The 22473-nt window shown below is 35.5% G+C and overlaps 1 protein-coding gene across 2 annotated transcripts in view; it reads left to right on the top strand.

Annotated features, from left to right (window-relative positions):
- Window positions 1–22473, top strand: part of mtm (phosphatidylinositol-3-phosphate phosphatase) — a 160016-nt gene that overhangs the window by 13809 nt on the left and 123734 nt on the right. Inside the window, exon 3 of one of the 2 annotated variants that reach the window (XM_090391293.1) lies at window positions 12022–12116. The exons of the other annotated variant lie outside the window; for it this stretch is intronic. Coding sequence (XP_090247419.1) covers window positions 12022–12116 — 95 coding nt within the window. The remainder of the gene's footprint in view (window positions 1–12021; window positions 12117–22473) is intronic. 2 annotated transcript variants of the gene reach the window in all.

The following is a 22473-nucleotide window of genomic DNA, read 5'->3' as shown; positions in this document are numbered from 1 at the left end:
CAGAGGCGCAACTTGAAGGCTGTCTCTTATGGTTTGATTTCTTATTCGGTCTAGTCTTGTTTTTTGTGCCACTTTCCTGAGATATTTCATTTCAATTGTTTGTAGTTTATTTCTGTTTCCTGTTGTTAAACACCAAGACTCACAACTGTATGTTAATGTTGGTAGAAACACTGAACGGTACACTGCCATTTTGGTATTTTGGGTGACTTCTTTCTTATCTAGGAGTGGGCCTTTCATTGCATAGAATGGCTTTGTTCCCCCTCTTATCCTGTTGTTAATTTCTGTGTCTAGTCTACCATCTTCTTGTATATATGATCCCAAGTATTTAAAGGAGTGGACTTGCTCCAGTTGGTGATTCTCTATTTTTATTATGTGTTTTTGTTGGTTTCTAGATATGATCATTGTTTTAGTTTTGTTTATATTTATGGTCATATTCCTTTTCTTTGTTTCTTCATACCAAATGTTGATATTGTACTGCAGCTCTTCAGCTGTATTTGCTAGAATCACTACATCATCTGCAAAAGCCATATGTGAAATCCTGGTTTCTTTCAGTTTCCTGTATCCTAAGTGGAATTTTTTTGTTTTTGTTTGGCATGCCTTTAAAATTTCATCCATTACTACGATGAAGAGAAGAGGGCTGAGGATACAGCCTTGCCTCACTCCTACATTTGTTTCAAATTCTTTTGATCTATTATTACTGGTTCTTACATAATTTCTATTACTTTTGTAGAGGCTTTGTATGGCTGCTATTAAGTTATCTTGTATCTTGTTTTTCTTTAATGTTTGCCATATTAAGTGTCTGGGAACTCGGTCGAAGGCCTTTTCAAAATCTATAAAACATGAATGTAGCTCTTTTCCATATTCCAATGTTTTCTCTGATATTTGTCTAAGACTGAAGATAAGATCCTGTGTGCTTCTATTTTTTTGAAAGCCATATTGCATTTCATCCAGTGTGTCCTCTATTTGATCCCTAAGCCTCACTTCTAAAATGCGGGTATATAATTTTCCTGGAACGCTTAAAAGCGAAATTCCTCTATGGTTTTCACATTTGCGGTTGTCTCCTTTCTTAAATATAGGGATTATTATAGCTACTTCCCAGTCTTTGGGAATAATTTTCTTTTTCCATACAACGTTGAATAGGTGTAAAAGAAGTTTTATGGCTTTCGTTCCTAAATTCTTTACCATTTCTGGTGTTATTTGGTCATGGCCTGCTGATTTGTCCAGTTTTATTTTATTTATTGCTGCTAACAGTTCATTTGCATGAATTTCTTCACTCTGATCTTCTATTTTGCTTGTGTGTCTTGCTCTAGGGTGCTATTTTTTCCGTGTCCTGCATCTTCCAATAATTCTTGAAAGTACTGTTTCCATCTTTCCATGATGTCTTTGGAATTTGTGAGTAACTTTCCATCCTTATTTTTGATAAACTTTATGGGGCATTCTTTCTCTGACCTCATTCTTCATAAAGCATTATAGAAGAGTTTTTGGTTTCCTTTAAAATTTTGTTCTAAAGTATGTCCAAAGTCTTCCCAGCATTTTCTTTTCTCTGCTTTCACTAAGGTTTTAACTTTATTTCTTTGGTTGTTATATAGTTCTCTATCAACCTGCAGCTTTGATGTTATATATCTCTTCCATAATTGCTTTTTCTTTTTAATTTCTTCTTTTAGTTCTTCAGTCCACCAGGGTGTTTTATGTTTCTTCTGTTTATTATTTAATGATACACCACAAATTTCTTTGCTTGTTTCTAGAAGAAGTGTTTTGAACCTGTACCATAGGTTTTCTACATCTTGGTCTTCATATATCTCTTTTTCTACTTCTTTCATCTTCTCTTCTATTTTACTTTTATACTCAATGGCTGTTTCTTCTTTCTTTAGTTTGTAGTTCTTTATTTTAACATTTATTTCCTTGCTACTTTTTCTACATTTTTCAACTTTTATTTTATGGATTGTTTCCAATACTAATAAGTAGTGGTCACTGCCTATTTCAGGACCTCTGTAGACTCTTGCATTTTTTGTATACTTCCAGTACGATTTGCTTATGATGGCGTAGTCGATTATAGATTTTTCGTTTCTATTGGGCTCTTCCCTGGTAAACTTATGGATTTCTTTATGCTTGAACATAGTATTCGCTATTACTAAATAATTTGTAAGGCAAAGATTTATTATTCTTTCTCCATTATTATTCCGGGTTATTTCTCCTTGTGATCCCAACACTTGTTTCGTTTCTTCATCTACTTGATTCCCTACCCGGCCATTAAGGTCTCCTAGTAGTATGATATGCCCTTGAACTTCTTCAATTGTTTTTTGTAAGAGTTCGAAGAATTCATCTTTAATTTCTTTATTGGCATTATCGTTTGGGCCATATACAACAATTACAGTGATTACTTGGTTGTCTGATTTAAAATCTATAGGTAATTGTCAACAACCTTTCGTTTATTAGTTGCCATTTAGTAATATATTCTTTGAGATCTGGTTTAATTATGCAAGCTACCCCTTGTTTTCCCCATTCTCTTGGGTTTACCCCTGAATAGAAAAGTATATACCCATCTTTCATTTTCTGGCAACCTTGACCTTTCTTTTTTGTTTTTGTGACTGCTAGCAAATCCAATCTTGATTTTTTAAATTCATCTATTAATTCGTTTTCTTTTCCATGTAGACTTTTAACGTTCCACGTTGCGTATCTCATGTACCTTTTTCCTTGCTTTGTCGTTAACCATTTAGACAGTTCGGCTATCGCTTTGTTATTTCTTTTAATGAGTGAAATTTTAAGGTGTGCAGGGGATTAGCCTTCAGCACCCGGGTCTGGTGGTGGGGCTGCCACCTTCGAGGCTCCCAGACCGGCCTATGAGGGAAGTGCTATCCTGTTGGTCCGCGGGAGGTATTTTATTTCCCTCCTACCCTTCATAGTAAACTATGACGAGCCTTCCCCGATCCGCCACCAGGGGACGTGCCCGATGGGGGTTACAGCCTCTAATCTTTCTCAGGACTCTCATATCTGCAGTCTCTTGTCTTTGGTCAAGTGTTTTACTTCTGACCCAGCTCTCAGATCCAGAAGTTAAAACTGGTTTGAATACTGTCTTGTATACAGCAAATTTAGTTTTCCGACTAATTTCTCTCTTATTCCATATGAATTTATTCAATTGATTTCCTACCATACCAGCTTTGTTGATTCCGTTGTCTATTTCTATATTTAATTTACCATTTTCACTAAAAATTGTGCCTAAGTAGCTGAAATGTTTTACTTGTTTCACACATTCTCCAGTCACAACACAGTTGACATTTTCAATGATTCGGCCTATTTTCATTGTCGTTGTCTTTTTATTGCTGACCTTCATACCATATCTATTACAACAGTTATTCAATTTAGTCAGTGAATCTTACAGACTTGTAGCAGATTTATTTAGAAGTATAACATCGTCCACATAAAGCAAAGAGCTGACATTAACATCTCCAATTCTGATATGTTTAATATCACTTTCTTTCATAATGTGATCCATATAGATAATGAATATCAGAGAGGATAACGTACATCCTTGCCTCACACCAGATTTAACATTAAACCATCTTCCTGTACTTCCTTCAATTCTAACTGCAGACTTACAACTCAAATAAAGACTTAGTATTCTTGATATAATGCCCCATTGACACCATATATAAATGTAGCGTATTGAATAGCTTCTTTCTTGGCACCTTGTCATATGCCTTTTCAGATTGATAAAACTTAAGTACAGATCTTTGTTATATTTCCATGCTTTATCAGCTATTTGTTGTAAAGTGAAGATCTGATCCTGACAGCCTGTATTTGGCCTGAATCTAGTTGTTCTTCACCAAGCTTTTCTTCCACAATTCTTCTCAACCGTTTCTCAAGTACACTTGCATAGATCTTGCAAGGAACCCTCAGTAGGGAAATAACCTCTGTAATTCTCGCATTCAGTTTTATTTCCATTTTTATATATGGGTACTATTAGAGCTCTACTCCAATTATCGGGAATTCGTCCCTCTGTCCAGGTTTTCTGAGCTATGCAGTGCAGCCACTGTAAGACTTTTATACGACCATACTTCAGCATTTCTGGTCGAATATCATCTACTCCTCCTGCCTTTCCACATTTCAAGCCTTTGATGGCTTTTTCTACTTCAAGTATGGATATGTATTCCTGACTGTATGCCTGTTGAATGTTTTTTAGCACTGTGTTATCACTGCTTGTTTCATTTAGCAATTTTTCAAAGTAATTACTCCATAGTTCAAGAATATATTTTTCTTCCGTTTTTCCTGTCACCTTTATCATCTCTAACTCCTTTTACAGCACTCTTTCATCCATTTCTAAGCTTCTTCAACAACCTCCAGAATATCTTATCACCTTCTTGATATTTATTTTCTACGTTCATGCCAAAGTCCTCCCATGACTTTTGTTTAGCTAGTTTTACACAGTGTTTCGCTTTCTTACGTTTGTCTCTGTATTCTCGAAGAGCAAAAGCTGACTTATTTGCCAGGAACTTTTGATATGCTTTCTTCTTTTCCTTCACTGCCTCTTTAACTTCCTGTGTCTACCATGGAATTCTGATTTTTCTATCCTTGCAGACTACATCATCACATGCCTCTCTGGCTGAATCAATCAAGGTTTTCTTCAAGGCTTGCCACTGAATCTCCAAGGTTTGGTTCCTGTTCTCAAACTCTATCATTTTTTTTTCAATAATCTTTGTGTACTTTAGTCTATTGTTCACATCTGAGAGCTGCTCAACTTTTATTCGCTTTAAAACTTTCTTGCATGTTATTCTTTTCAATATTAAGTTCAATTTTATCCTGCTCAAGACTAAACAGTGATCGCTTCCAATTTCAAATCCTCTGTACACTCTGGTGTCCTGCACCAGGTTGAAAACATCACTATCAACAATAACATAGTTAATGAGACTTCTTTTATTCCTTGCTTCCTCTCTCCATATGAATTTGTGCACATTTTTATGTTGGAACATGGTGTTAGTAATAACCAATATGTCCTGAGCAGAAATCCAACAGGTATTTGTCATTATTATTGGCTTTGCTCTTTCCTCCAAATTTTCCCATTTATATCTCTGACAATCATTTCCTACTCTGCTATTTAGATCCCCAACAAGGACCAACTTTTCCTTTTTCATTGTGTCAGTTGCTTTTTCTAAAGCATCAAAAAATTCCTCCACTTCTACCTTAGTAGAACCTTCTGTGGGACCATAGGCACAAATAAGTCTCAATGTCCAATTCCCCATTCTGATATTTGTCCACATCACACTACTTGAGACTGTCTGCCATTCAAGAAGATTAGCCTCGTATTTTGTGTTGAATACTATGACTACTTCTTCTTTTCCTTGATTGTCATTTCCTGAATATAACATTTTGTATTTATTGTCAGAAAGACCTCATCATTTTTTTTTTTTTTTTTTTTTTGTCTCAGTTACCCCTATTACGTCGATCTGGTACTTATCTAATTCCTCAGCTAGCTCCATTTCTTTGCCATTCAGGCTTCTTATGTTGATAGTACCGATCTTTAACTCTGGTGATGTTGAGTTGGGGTGTGCTTTCAGATTTGTTCCAGTAGCTGACTGTTCCTGTTTGCCCTGGTTCCCTGGTGAAAACAACGGGGGGCCTTGTTTAACTGGGCGACGCCCCAGCCGTCATGAAATTTTGTCATTTTGTATATTGGTTTAAGCCAATACGAATAGAATTTGGTTGGCTAAATCCCAAATTGCCAGCTCATCCTCGTTTGTTCAGTATCTAGGTAGATATCCAACTGGGTGCACCACGAGAAGGTGAGGATTGGACATTAGGTCAGAAGCCCTGGTTGGTTCTCGCATTCCTTTAAAGGCTATGTGGAGGTCTCCTCTCAGTTATATAGCTTTGACCCTTAAGCAACCTAAATTAATATATTTATTTACAAATAATATTAATGTACATATTTCTGTATTATCTTAAATGGCGTGTGTAAAAGGTTTATATTTTGCAAGTGCTACATACAGTTTTTCATTTCAAATAAATGATCTCCTAAAGAGAATAAATGCCCACACATTTAACACAGTTAAAGAACATATACATTACATAAGTTTTCTCCTCTTCAGAATCACAGGATTTTGTGAGAATACACAAACCTTAAACTCATAACAGTTTCTTTAGCTGTAAATAATGGCCATAAAATAGAAATTTCTTAACTCATGCCTGTTTTTCTTCTAAAACAAACAAACAAAAAAAATTTTTTGTACAATCTCTTAAAAAAAGAACGTATTTATTTCATATCTTCTTTGGAGTATCCATTCCTTTCCTACTTCTTTAGAATATGAACATAATTTTAAAGTTCCCAGTTTCCTTGTGGAAGCTTTATCATTATCCTTAAATATAAAAAGTTTATTTCTTATGGGTTTACAGCACTTAACCCCTTTTCTGCATGCTGTATCAAAAAGGAACTATCCTTTGTATGTACTAACTTCTAAGTACATACAAATAATTAATTAAATCGCCAGTCTAAGAATTGCACATTATGAACTCAAGTAAATTCTTTCGCTCAGTTAGAGAATAAAATTGTCTAAACTCAATTAAATGCAACTCTGAGATATAGCATCAAATACTTGACAAAACAGATTGGACACAGTATTCATCTGAAGATACTGTAGTTTCACTTGGCCATATGGAAATTTCCTTTGCAGCACTTAATTTTTTGTTCATTCATTCCCTCTGCCTTATCTCACAAATTCCTTAGAATGCAAAGTTAAAATTCCTCATTTAACTAATATACTTGCATATGTCTTCTTTCAGTAAGCAAATTTCCTTAATGCATCTTTTACTCATGTTTCTAAATTAAGCATGATGAATAATCCTTCAGACAATAGGAACCATTTTCCCCCAGCATTGTTTTCGATAACACTCAAATTCTCAGACAAGATGAAATTTCTCTTCTCAGAATTACCTTGACATCAAGCCTCTCCTGCATAAACACATCACAACCATTGCATCCTCAGCTTCCAAAAAACTAGGTTTTCTCTTTCACTCAAGACACTTCTTCACCTCTAAACAGCTGCTAACACTATACAAGTCATAAATCTGTTCCAGCTCTCGAATACTGCTCTCACATCTGGAGTGGGGCTCCAAAAAGCTCCCTCAAAATGCTTGACTCAATACAGAGGAGAGCATTAAGACTAATAAATGATCCATCCCTCACCAACTCACTCCCCCCCCCCCACTTTCACATAGACACTTGCTTTCTCTGCAATCTGTATATTCTATAAATATTTTCATGGGAAATGTTCATCTGAAACAGCATCAATAATTCCCCACCCTGTACTAAGCCCATTGGAACACGTACAGCTGCCGCCCAACATCCTTTCACAGTACACCTCGAAACCCACAGAACAAGTTTCTTTTCCTCTTCATTCATCCCTACTACTGCAGTACTGTGGAACAGTCTTCCTCCAGACGTATTTTCCAAGGAATACAACATACAGGCATTCAAATCAGATGTAAACAAGTTTCTCCTTTCGCAACCCATCACCCATATACGATACTAACGTACTATAGGTTGACCAGCCAACCTCCTGTATATGGGCCCAACATTTAAAAAAAAAAAAAAAAAAAATTGAGCAGTTCCAAATACACTTTCAATAAAAGGAACTTTTCTGCAGATTTCATATCTTCTTGGAATATTACTTGCTTTTAATTAAGCACAAAATTTTCTCTCTAATCTATGAGGGACTGATACATTATACTGTCCTTCAATTATTAACTTCAAAGTCCCATATCCTTAGAGAGTAATTAAAGATGCATATTAAAACTTTCCCCAACATTACAGAACTTAACTTGGCAGTTTATTAGACCTTTCTGGCTCTCCTTCCTTGCTTTCCTACTCTTTGATGGCTAGTGTTGTTACCCAGTGATAGCTGTTCTAAAAAACAACTAATGCGCATGTCCATTACTGAGATTCACTCGGGTGACAAAATAGCTGTCATTACTACAGTGCTCAAACATTGTAGAATAATAGTGACACATGAACACTACTATAAACACACACACAATAATATACATACAGTGCTATTTTCATGTAACTCCTCAAGGATTACTGCATACAATAAGCAACTTTACACTTTTAACTACATTTAAGTTTCTTTTATATTGCTACCGCTTAATCACATGGCAGCTTCGGTAATACTAAGGATATAATGCTTAGTATTACACACACATAATGCTTAGCATATACGTCCCTACCACTTAATTACATGATGGCTCTGGTAATATTAAGCATATGGTGCATTACTAAATGCAAACCGATACATACATTATATGTATATTTTTAGATTACTTTATCTTATAACAAAACATATTCCTGATTAAATAAAATTTTCGCTAAGCATATTGTAAAACTTTATAAAAAAACAAACATAATAAGCAAAACATTTATACGAGATTTTTACTTATTTGTGCCTATGATCCCATAGAAAATTCTACTAAGGAAGAAATGGAGGAATTTTTTGAAGCATTAAAGGCAGCTGAAAATGAAAAAAGGAAAACTTGGTCCTCGAGAATGATGCGGAATAATTGTATAACATGACAGAATGTTGTACCATCATTTTGCATTATGGTTTAAGCCAATAAGAATACAGTTTGGTTGGCTAAATTCCAAATTGCCAGCCCATCCTCATTCTTTTAGTGTCTAAGCAGGTACCTAACAGAGTGCACCATAAGAAGGTGAGAATTGGACATTAGCTCAGAATTCTCAGCTGGTTCTCTGCATTCCTTAAGAGGCTGTGTGGAGGTTGCCTCCCAGTTATTCACATTTGAAACTTGTTTGTTCAATATGAACAGCTCTGAGATAAGGGCTCTTGCTCTAACCACCATAATGACATAATCAAATTCCTGATATGTACCCTTGGATAGCATACATTTCCCTCCTCTACATCAGATCTGTTTGTTAAATTTTCCTCTCCTATTAGAAAATGGGAGAGGAAAAGTTATTCTTGAATGATAACAGTGTAAGATCCCAATATTTTCATTTTGAATTCGGTTCTGTCATTAATGTTATCTGTTCATTCCCTAATGTTTTTCACTCTCATATCTGTGGTCTCCAGTCTTTGATTGGCTATTTTATTTTAACTAACTCTTATATCTATAAGTCCACTTTGAGCACTGTTTCTTATATATAGTTAGTTTTAGTGTTTTGACTAATTTCTCTTATATTCAATATCTGGTGAGTTTTAGTGTCACCAAAACGCAATCCTGAGTCATTTTCTGGAGGAAAAATTATGCATCACTTTCTACCACAATATTCTGCTTACCAACGCCAACAATCTTCTCTTCTCAGGTTGACTTATATCAAGTCTCTTCTGGAAAATACATCCAAAGCTTCTTCAGCCTCCAATGAGCTTGGTATTCTTTTTTCATTTAAACAATACTTCTTTCCTGTTCAACTCCGGACACTTTATAAATCTTACATCTGTCCAGCCTTAGAATGTTATTTTCACATTTGGAGTGATGCACCTAGGACCGCCCTCAGAATGTTTATTTGTATTCAGAAGAGAGCTGTTTGCAGTTGATTATCTTTCTCTTGATGACTCCTATTTATTTTCCCATAGAGACTCTGTTGCTGCATTGTCTTTTCTACAAGTACTTCCACGAATGTTGCTCACTTAACAGGTCACAGCTCATCTCCAGACTCATCGAACTAACTTCTCCTTTTTCTCCTTCATTTCCTATACCTCTACTCTGAAACGTTCAGTCAGGGAATGAAATTTATTGCTTATCAATATGTCATTTATAGAAATATTAACAAAAAGCAAGACAAATCATTGCTTGGTATTAATGTTTCTGGCAGGCTATTCTAGCACTAATGTTGAGAAATATGGCTGCTGGACACTTGAGAACTTTGGACATTCGTTTTCCAAATGGGTGGCAGAGCAGAAAAACAGCTTTACATGTCACTTTTATGCTCTTAGATTCCTTCTGCTTTTGAAATTACGTATATACATTTAACAATAGTTAAGAGACAACTAGGGATTCTGCAACTATAGTTTTCCTCTAGAAATGTTGAAGTATATATAGCAAGAGCTGAGATTACAGGTTGGATGTACTCAGAGTTACAGTTGCATTCATGTTGAATTTATTCATTCTAAATAAACAACTGTAGGCTCCAATCTGTTATTTACAATATTTGTTATTGCTACTGTAAATACTTCTATTTAAAAATTTGTTATTGCTAGAGTAAATATTTCTATTTAAAAAATATCAGCATCCTTTTGTGAAAACTTTATGTACATCGTCTAAGAAATCAATGGGAAATTATTTGTACATTTTTGTCTTCAAAAAAATATATTTTTTAAAATTTCTATAAAGTGCTATAAATTGCTAAAATGAAGCCATAAAACTTGCTTGAAGTCATAAAATTTATGACTTCTTAGAAAAGAAATTATTTTTTTCTAAGAAGTTAAGAAATTAAAAAGATAATTTCTTTTCTAAATTTAGAAAAGAAATTATCAATTAGAAATTTTGAATTTGTAAAGTATTAAGGATAATACTTTAATACTTTACAAATTCAAAATTTCATTTAACTTTAGGTTTATGATTGATTGGTTAATATTTTTAGTAAATTGTGTGTGTAGTTAGAAGTCTGTATTGCATGTTATGTATTAATTCTATAAATAATATTCAAGAAGTGGTAGTGAAGCTGAATAACTCTCTGATTTCTTTATTTAGTGGAGGAGATGGTTGTATATTATAGCATTTAAGAAAAACAAAAATTCCTATAGATTTGGAAGTGATGAAAGGGTTTAAAAAGGACAAAATGATTAATTCATTAGTTAGGTTCTCTTGATTATTAGATCTATATATTTTTCAAGTGTGTTTATCATATTGGCATATGGTAATCATTTGTCTTTAACATAGTATTGAAGTAATCATGCAGAAGAACAGAAAGAGCATTTGGAAATATAACAGAGCTGAATGAAACAAATGTATATATTGAGAATGGATTGCATGTGAAGTGGGGGAAATGGCAGTATATATGGAACAGATAGCTTGCAGGACAGTGTCCTGCAGTGAATTAGAGCTGGGAGAAGCCCCTTCTTTAGATATTGTTCAGGGATGTAGTGATTTAAAAACTGTAGCTTTATGGAAAGGAGTGAATACTGGCTGGGAATTGACCTTCGGAGATGTCTTCTATGAAGGAAATGTATGGCATCTGCTTTCAATAAACTTGGGGATTCATTCTTATTGCGAGAGTTTCTGTAGGGCAGTGTTAGAGGGGATTTTTCAAAGGCTAGTGAGGTTTGCAAGTTTGATATTTATTTGATTTCTATGTAAACAATTCAATTAATTTTTGAATTTGTTTTTATAGACCAACTGTTCTTGGCATATAAAGTCTGAGCTCAAATCTTCTTTCCCATCTGTCTCACGACACATTTTTATATATGTAGTTCATTTCTTTCATTCTCGTCATATTTCCACACCACCATCATCACCAACTACTTCTCTCGCTCTCTCTGCCAACTTCTAAGTCTTGTTACAGATATGTTACGAGAGACAAACTTGTTCATCTGTTAATAAATCCATCATTTTGGTATTTCTTTAATTATCTGACTTTAGTTTAATAACAGATGTTTATACTATATTTTATTACAGAGTTTTTGTTGTTTTCAGTGGTTACTTATTCTGGCAATCATAGGAATTATATTTTAATCACTTCCATAACTATATGATTTTTATTCATTTATTTAAATCTGTACAACAATGTAACTTTTTTTTTATATCACTCCCACACTTAAATGTCCTCAGGCCTACAGCAAATAGGCACACATCTCCTTAGTACACAATCCACAAGTCTCCATTTTGTCAGTGCCCACTTAAATGAATTTAAAAATTGGCCGAATTTATCAGACTTCATGTAACTTCATTGCTGCCACTTCTGTAGTTATCTTGGAATAATTTGGCTCAGCAAGCACCCTTTTCATTAAATATAATCTGTATTACACTATAGTAGAGTTGTAATCTCTAACGAAGTGTTATTTTTTATTTTTTTAGCACGAGATGTAACATATTTATGTCCGTATACTGGCCCTGTTCGGGGAACACTTTATGTTACCAACTATAAATTGTATTTCAAAAGTGTAGATAGGGTAAGATATTGTTTTAGTTTAATTTTTGGAAAATCGTAATATGTATTTACATATATTTTTGCAGAGGTTAAATCATTGTTTTATTTTCTTTATTTTTAGTACTTATTACTAACCTGAATCCTATGGATGCTATCTTCATCCTTTTTCCATAGTAAACTTAGAGTAGTGAGTCTCCATATTGTGAACTGAGGTATGGTCTACTGATTTGAGCTCAGCTTGTAACTTGCATCTACAAAATTCACTTTTGGTTTAAGAAGTTATATCATCAAAACCAAGTATATCAAAAAAAATAAATAAAATAAAATAAATCCAGAACAAAAGGAACAGTAGCTCTCACAGTTTGCTAATATTTGAAAATTCTGTTTCTGCTCACTGAATAGCAGTTATATGTACATGCACCATAGCAAACACTATTGTGTTTGCTATAGTGCATGTACATATGACATCTGTCAAATTCAGTGTAATGGTGACATTGCAAGAGCAAGCTCAGTGTTTCTTTTCTTGTATAATGACACCTGCTGAGTATCCATAACTATAGAATAACATGTAAGACCATGGCAAAAATAAATTTATTATAAAAATATTTATAAACCATCAAGCAAATTCATAACCTGCAACCTTCTCCAAAAACAAGCTCTCACCGATGATGCTACCTGGCATATACCAAGTGCATTTATACTTGGTATATGCCAGCTATAAATGCAACTTGTCTTAATATAGACAAACAGGAAGATCTGTAAATAAACATATCTCTGAACATCAAGACCACATCTGGCTTATCAAACCTCACAAATTTGGCCTGGTGCAACATGAAATTGCAAACACTAATTCACAGGATTCAATGGGAAAACACCAAGCTGCTGCATAGATCCACATATAAATATGAACGTTTATACAAAGAAAGTGCTGAAGCCTTACTTCATCAACCTAACCTCAATTGTAATGGCTGCCTCACTATTCCAAAAATGTGGGAAATTGTTATCCTCAATTGTATTAAATAAATTTGTAATCTCTTTTAACTAATTTTAATTATTTTCACTCCAATAGTTTTAATCCATGAACATGCTACTGTATGCATAGAGGGATTCCAATTTAACGCATGTGCTCTACTGTTACATAAGACAAAATATTTATATAATGATTTTATTTTTACTGTGGTATTATATGTTCTATAATTTCAGTGTGCTTCCTTTGATTATCAGAGAAACATTAAAGAAAAGTTTCTATGCAGTTACCATTTAGATGACACCACAGACAATCCCCTAGCAATGAAATAATCAAAAAAGTTATAAAGCGTTAACATACAGGAGTGTTTTGCCTACCATATGGCCACTGTTCATCAGAATTGGCATCAATAATTGTACCACTTCTGTCAAATCTATCCAAGCATGTGCAACAGCCAATCAACACCCACCCACTCACAGTTCAACTCCATACCCACAGAACAAATTTCTCTTCCTCTTCATTCAACCCTTTCACTGCTATCCTCTGAAACAGCCTTCAACCACATATTTTCCAGGGAATGCAATCTACAGCTTTTCAAGTCAAATGTGAACAAATTCCTTGTTGTCCATCCATGATGCTAGTGTACTATAGGTTAACCATCACCGATCTCTCGTGGATGGGTTCTCCATTAAAAAAACAAAACAACAAAAAAAAACAAAAAAACATTCATTTGTAACTGAAGAGGTCTAAGAACATCCAACCAGGAATTGCAAACACTGAAGTTATCTGTATTCCAAGTTTTACAGATTTTTACATTGCTTGTCTGCAACTCTTCCCAATGATTTATCAAGCTGATAAAGGTTTTAAGTTTGCTATATTTGGTATACATCAACTGGATGAATTCTAAAATGGTCATGAAAGTTTGATTTAAAAAAAAAAATTTTTTTTTAATTTTTAATTTTTTTTAATGTCAAGGCTACCTTTCAAATGTTCTTAGAATGCATAATTATCACATTTGGGAGTTGAAAGCTTGCATGAACACTTCCGCATATCCGTATTTTCAGTGCTTCATGTGGACTGCTTCACAAGTGTTTATTGTGGAGCCCAGAGTTATGACAGTGATTTATTTAGCCATACATCCATCTGAGAAAATGCAGTATTCTCATAACTGGAATGCACAGTAGTTGATTTATTTATTTTTTTAATCTCTAGAATCAAACAGAGATTCAATCCATTGGCTTTCCAGATCACCTGATTTGACACACTGTTGCTCTTCTTTCCTTTCCTGGGATTTTATCATACAATGTATTAGGAAAATTTAGAGAAAATAACAAAGCTAATAATAATGTTCATGACACAAAAGAAGGAACTTAACCTTATTATTCAAGAATGTGTGATCAGAACTATGGTCACTTTGTTTAAGTGACCATATCACCTGCTCTGATTAGAGGAGAGGTTAGCAAAATAGGTGTATGATGACAGGAAAAAAAGGACTCAGAGGGAAGACCAAGATCTAGGTGGATTGATACAGTTAGAATTGCTTTAGAAGACTGAAATAAAATTGTTATACAGATGACATCATAGGAGATCCATTATTCACACAGTACTTATATCTTTCTTTAAACTCATTCACTGACAAAGCGCTCACAACCACCTCTGACAACCCATTCCATCTAATCCCCATCTTTGAAGCAAAAAACTATTCTTAAACCCTTGCTAACCTCTTTCACAATTTCCAATGACTCCCTTGTTTCCTCTCCCCCTTTTCATGTCATGTACTGAAAAAAAAATTTTCAGTGTTAGTCTTATGGCTTCATCAGCTTTCAGTTGTTCTTCTCCATCAATATACTACCTAGCATGTGATCTCTTCTTTCCAAAGTGCATCATTTTACACTTGGCCACATTAAACTGGCTGCTATTTACCTTTACCACATCCTTCCATGTGAGGCACCTGTTCGTGAGGGAGGGGACCTCCCGGGGATGGTACTGATCCTTTTCATTATTCCTTTTTTTTCCCTTTGCTTTTCTTCACATATTCATTGCTCTACTTCTCCTGAATCTTTTTTTTTTTACTACCCTATCTTCCAGACTACCATCACTGAGATCCAACACCTTGCTGCTACGCATGGCATGCGGTGCAACCTGAGGACATCCGGAAAGGGGGGGGGGGATCCTGGTAGTCTTGCACTACTTTGGCCTCTGCTTCAGCAAGACTGGTAATCCTGGATGGCTCAACCAGGAATAATCTGATGGGGGTCTTGAATGCATGATGAAGGGTGTTGCAGTAAGTCTCCTTCCCCATGGTCTGGGGACGGGGGGGGGGGTTCTAAGGCTTGCTGTGGTGCTTCTATGGTGTCTGGGGTAACCTTGGCATTCTACTTCTGAGCACAGTCATTGCTTGCAGGAGGGTTGGGTGCCCACATGTGGTGGGTGGAGAGCTTTGGTGCTGAACCAAAAACCACTCGAGTATGAATCCACCATCATCATTCCTGATATGTACCCTCAAGGGGTGTACAGGATATGATAGTACTACATGAAAAACTTACATCATTACTAACTTCCTATCTACAATTTTCCTCCAAATCAATCTGTTACCTGTCAACACTCCAACATTATCAGATCTTATATTTCTATCATCTAAGGCACTTTTTACTGTATCAATCCACCTATATCTTGGTTTTCCTCCGGTCGTTTTCCTGTCAACCGGACAGAGTAAAGAAACTGTGTTCTGGCGATGTTCTCATAAAAACATCATGTCAGCAATATTCAGAAAAACTCAGAGTACCATCAATGGATGGAATACCTATAACAGTTACACCCCATATAACACCCAATCCCTGTAGAAGCGTGATCTCAGAGTGGGACCTCCTAGATGTCCCTGATGGGGAAATATGTTCTAAGCTGAAAGATCAGGGTGGGAGTGACAGGCATGAGGCAAATCATGATCTGTAGGGATGGTCACCTGGTTCCAACCAGGTGACTATCCCTATGGATAATATGCCTAAACCTCCGACATCTGTTAAAGCAGGGTATTTCAGTTGTCCTGTTCAACTGTATATCCCTAATCCACTAAGGTGTTTCAAATGCCAGAAATATGGACATGTCCAAACTGCCTGTCTTTGCTCTGCCACCTGTGTCCAATCTTGCTCTGCCAAGAAAGCTAAATGTGTAGTTGTCTTGAAAGACAACTTCAATAAGCAAGCAATCGTATCTCTTAATAAATCGTATCTCTTAAATCTCTTTTTACTTATCTGGCCAAGCCCTATACACTCAGCCAGATGTTATTAGACGTGGACAGATTGCACAATGTTTTAGGTTTTTAAAAAGCATTAATTTATTCAAAGATTTGATCATGGATTTCTATATATGTAGATGCTGCACTGTAGGTACTAAACTTTGTACATACATTTTATTTAATCTTTTATATTCTAATAACTTTGTACAGGCAATTTGGGATTTAGCCAACCAAATTGTATTCTTATTGGCTTAAACCAATGTAGAAAATGATGGTACAACACGACAAAATTTCATGCCGGCTGGGGCATCGCCCGGTTAAACAAGCCCCTCATTGTTTTCGCCACGGAACCAGGGCAAACAGCGAAAAGTCAGTTACTGGAACAAATCTGAAAGCACACCCCAACTCAACATCATCAGAGTTAAAGATCGGTACTATCAACATAAGAAGGCTGAATGGCAAAGAAATGGAGCTAGCTGAGGAATTAGATAAGTACCAGATCAGCATAATAGGGTTGACTGAAACAAAAAAGACAAAAACTGGTGAGATCTTTCTGAACAATAAATACAAAATGTTATATTCAGGAAATGACAATCAAGGAAAAGAAGGAGTAGCCATAGCATTCAACACAAAATACGAGGCTTATCTTCTTGAATGGCAGGCAGTCTCAAGTAGAGTGATATGGACAAATATCAGAATGGGGAATTGGACATTGAGACTTATTTGTGCCTATGGTCCCACAGAAGGTTCTACTAAGGTAGAAGTGGAGGAATTTTTTGATGCTTTAGAAAAAGCAACTGACACAATGAAAAAGGAAAAGTTGGTCCTTGTTGGGGATCTAAATAGCAGAGTAGGAAATGATTGTCAGACATACAAATGGGAAAATTTGGAGGAAAGAGCAAAGCCAATAATAATGACAAATACCTGTTGGATTTCTGCTCAGGACATGGACTGGTTATTACTAACACCATGTTCCTACATAAAAATGTGCACAAATTCACATGGAGAGAGGAAGCAAGGAATAAAAGAAGTCTCATTGACTATGTTATTGTTGATAGTGATGTTTTCTCCCTGGTGCAGGACACCAGAGTGTACAGAGGATTTGAAATTGGAAGCGATCACTGTTTAGTCTTGAGCAGGATAAAATTGAACTTAATATTGAAAAGAATAACATGTAAGAAAGTTTTAAAGCGAATAAAAGTTGAGCAGCTCTCAGATGTGAGCTGTAGACTAAAGTACACAAAGATTATTGAAGAAAAAATGAAAGAGTTTGAGAACAGGAACCAAACCTTGGAGATTCAGTGGCAAGCCTTGAAGAAAACCCTGATTGATTCAGCCAGAGAGGCATGTGATGATGTAGTCTGCAAGGATAGAAAAATCAGAACTCCATGGTAGACACAGGAAGTTAAAGAGGCAGTGAAGGAAAAGAAGAAAGCATATCAAAAGCTCCTGGCAAATAAGTCAGCTTTTGCTCTTCGAGAATACAGAGACAAACGTAAGAAAGCGAAACACTGTGTAAAACTAGCTAAACAAAAGTCATGGGAGGACTTTGGCATGAACGTAGAAAATAAATATCAAGAAGGTGATAAGATATGATAAGAATTGAAGAAGCTTAGAAATGGAGGAAAGAGTACTGTAAAAGCAGTTAGAGATGATAAAGGTGACATGAAAACAGGAGAAAAAGATATCCTTGAAGCATGGAATAATTACTTTGAAAAATTGCTACATGAAACAAGCAGTTATAGCGCAGTGATAAAAAACACAACAGGCATACAGTCGGGAATACATATCCATACTTGAAGTAGAAAAAGCCATCAAAGGCTTGAAATGTGGAAAGGCAGGAGGAGTAGATGATATTTGACCGGAAATGCTGAAGTATGGTGGTATAAAAGTCTTACAGTGGCTGCATTGCATAGTTCAGAAAGCCTGGACAGAGGGACGAATTCCTGATAATTGGAGTAGAGCTCTCATAGTACCCATATATAAAAAGGGAAATAAAACTGAATGTGAGAATTACAGAGGTATTTCTCTACTGAGTGTTCCTGGCAAGATCTATGCAAGTATACTTGAAAAACGGTTGAGAAGAATTGTGGAAGAAAAGCTTGGTGAAGAACAAGCTGGATTCAGGCCATATAGAGACTATCAGGATCAGAACTTCACTTTATGACAATAGTTGAGAAAGCATGGGAATATAACAAATATCTGTATTTAAGTTTTGTCGATCTGGAAAAGGCATATGACAAGGTGCCAAGAGAGAAGCTATTCAATACGCTACAGTTATATGGTGTCAATGGGGCATTATGTCAAGCAATACTTAGTCTGTATTTGAGTTGTAAGTCAGCAGTTAGAATTGAAGGAAGTACAGGAAGATGGTTTAATGTTAAATCTATATGGGTCACATTATGAATTAAAGTGGTATTAAACATGATATCAGAATTGGAGATGTTAATATCAGCTCTTTACTTTAATTGGATGATGTTATACTTCTAAATAAATCCACTACAAGTTTGCAAGATTCCCTGACTAAATTGAATAACTGTTGTAATAGATATGGTATGAAGGTCAGCATTAAAAAGACAAAGACAATGAAAATAGGTAGAATTGTTGAAAATGTCAACAGTGTTATGAATGGGGAACCTGTGGAACAAGTAAAACATTTCATCTACTTAGGCACGATTTTTACTGAAGATGGTAAATTAAATATAGAAATAGACAACAGAATCAGTAAAGCTGGTATGGTGGGAAGTCAATTGAAAAAATTCATATGGAATAAGAGAGAAATTAGTTGGAACACTAAATTAGCTGTATATACAAGACAGTGTTCAAACCAGTTTTAACTTATGGATCTGAGAGCTGGGTCAGAAGTAAAACACTTGACCAAAGACTAGAGACCGCAGATATGAGAGTCCTGAGAAAGATGGTATCAATGGCAATATCATATTAAAAACGAGGATATTAGGAAAGAACTTGACATTGTCGGCATCCAGGAATGTGTTAGCAGAGCTAATCTCAGGTGGTATGGTCACTTAAACAGAATGGGCGAGGAAAGATTAGCAAATCAAATGTTCTCTGCGAAGTTGGCAGGAAAACGACCAGAGGAAGACCAAGATATAGGTGGATTGATACGGTACAAAGTGCCTTAGACGATAGAAATAGAAGATCTGATAATGATAATATTGGAGTCTTGACAAGTAACAGACTGATTTGGAGGAAAATTGTAGATAGGAAGTTTGTAATGATGTAAATTTTTCATGTACTATCATATTCTGTACAACCCTTGAGGGTATATGTGAGGAATTTGATGATGATGATAACTTTGTACATACATTTTATTTAATCTTTTATATTCTAATAACTTTGTACATATATTTTATACTTTTATACCAATACTTCAGGCTGTCAACCCTCAGCATCTCTACATCACCTTCATTTACTATTGCTGTTCTTAGTTTTGTGTTATCAGAAAACAACAAAATATTTCTTATCAGATTATTTCCTATATATATGTTCAAAATAAACAAGGACCATGTAGTGAGACCTGCGGTGCACCACTAGTCACCTGTCTTCTCCTATACTCAACTCTTCCATAAACCAATTTGGTATCTATCCATCAGCCCCTCCACTCTCTAATCCAGATCACCAGATTCATATTCATCCCAATTTGTAGCAAATCACATGTTTGTATCTGGATGAATTGGAGGAACGTAATGCCCCCCAGGTTAGTGAAACTGTGTCTGGGTGAAATGGTTGCAAGAAGGGAACTGATGAATTTGAAAGAGGCGTTGTGATAGGATTCCATGTTGCAGGCTATCTGTTTGGTAAATTGATGATAAATTGGCCATCTCAGGTCAACAATCAGTGATACCATACTGAGATGGAAGTACAGAGGGTCAGCCAAGTGCCACCTGCAGTGGATCACTCACCACACTCACAGAACTTGACTGTAGGGTTCTACAAAGGATAATACAAAACTGCCATTTGTTGGCCAACTCACCGAATGCAGAGTTCCAGGCATTGACTGGAACATGAATCTGCACAAAAACATTCAGAACTGAGACATAACATGGGTTTCCATGGTAGGACCACAATACTCATAACATGGGTTTCCATGGTAGGACCACAATATGCAAGTTCCACATTACCCAAACCAACATGCATTTCGTCTTCAATGGTGCAAAGGGGATGTACACTGGGATATGGAAGCTTAGAAAGCTATGTTATGAAGTAAAGAATTATGCTAAACCCTTTAACAAGCCGATTGATGGGTGTGGCGAATGCCCAGTAAATGTCTCTTACCATAATGTATACCCCAACAATGAAATTCAGAGATGGCTATGTGATGACATGTTTTTCATGGTTTGGCCTCGGACCTCTGTTTGTGGTGCCATGAATATTGAACTCTGAGAGGTATCTGAATATTCTGCACAATGCAGTGTTTCCTACTTTGTGGCATTTCTACAGAACTGACCATTGTCTTTCAACAAGACAGTGCCCCATGTCATAAGGCTCCTGCTGTAACTGCCTAGTTTGTGGACATTCATGTCCACAAACTAGGCAGTTATCTCAACCCTATTGACATCTATGGGATGAACAGGAGTGTTTGAAGTCAAGGGACATCCACCCCCACAACAGGCCAGGACTTTATTACATACCTGCATGAAGAAATGGTCCAATATTCCCATTGATTACTATCATACACTTGTGGGAAGTATGATAACATTGTAAGATTGCTGCAGCCATTGCTGCAAAAGGAGGTCCTGCATCTTATGAAAGTGGGTGCCATGACTGTTTGTTTCTCACACTATGGTGTCTGTTGACTTCTTTCTGAGTAGTGTATATACTGAGATATATATCTTATATATATAGCTCACTAAAGTTAGGAGCCTGGAGAGCTGCATTCAGTATCATGTGATGACTCTCTCATTACTACCTCTAGGTTGCCTGGACTCATACTCACCAGCATCTCTCCTCACCAAAAAAACCTAGTTTCCCTGATCCTGCACTTCTGAACTCTGTTTTCTCAAACTCCTGAGTTCAAGTTCATTGAAATGCAAAACCTTATATAAATCCTTCCTTCCATCAGTCACTCAGCACATCTTGGTCAAAATGGTCAACGCTTGCAACAGAAAGAGAGATTTAAGTTTTCATGATGTAATGTTAATAATGTGATCCAGTCTCTGACTCTTTTGTGCAAGATAATTGTTTTTTCAAATAACACCTTGCAAGTTATGCAAATTATTGCAGATGTAGGATAGGTTTTAGTTTATAACAGAAGGTGAGAGATCAATAATGCCATCTTTGTCATAGATAGTAATTCACATTTCATATACAGCAAGGTATCTTTGAGACGATTTCTGTTCAAACTAACTTTTGGGGACAAACAGTCTATGAAGGAATTAACTTATTAAATTAATTACATAAGATATTGTCTTCTAGTTGAAAATAAAACTTCTTTATTACATTCATTGGTGGGGGGGGGCATCTGTGATCAGAGTTTGATAGTGAATGAGATTGTTTAAAAATGGTGAGGAAAAAATGTGTAAATTATGCAAAAAAAATTTTTATAAAAATTTTATTCAATACCTTTTAAATGCATTTAGAAAGAGGCTGAATATTCACTCATCTCTGATAACTTGCCAAGTCTTGCTTCACCACATTTGGCTTGCTTTATAATACTGGTTTGATGTTTTACTAATTTTTGGCAACTGCAAGATCTGAACCTCAATCCTCAATGCATAACTTTCTGATGTAGAAGCCAGAGAAAGCTATTAGACTCTTGATTCAGGCTTCTACAGTGGTTTCTTAATAGTCTAATTAAACATGTAATTACACATTATACAACAAATTTCACTTAATTTTTTTTTTTTTTAAGGACAGAAGGTATTGAGTAGATTTCAGGAGCTCTGACTATATATGTATTTCTGATTGCATTTCTATTATTTACTATTGTTCTGTTACTTTTAACACTTCTTCAAAAGTAATGACTACAAACATCCAAAATAACTATGTTCAGTTTTTGTATAACTTATTATCTCTGATTTTGTTGGCAGTACTCTTTCCTCTCTTAAGCTTTTTCAGCAGCCTTAGAACATTTTGCCACCTTCATAATTTTTAACTTCTATATTCTTAATGTCTACTAATGACTTTTGTTTAGTCACTTTTCCACATAGATTAGCT

The sequence above is a fragment of the Typopeltis vanoorti genome, chromosome 4, assembly GCF_054136105.1.
Source record: "Typopeltis vanoorti isolate ZY-2024b chromosome 4, IOZ_Tvanoo_1.0, whole genome shotgun sequence".
In the NCBI taxonomy this organism is placed as follows: Eukaryota; Metazoa; Arthropoda; class Arachnida; order Uropygi; family Thelyphonidae; genus Typopeltis; species Typopeltis vanoorti.
This window is presented reverse-complemented; position numbering and strand designations above follow the sequence as displayed.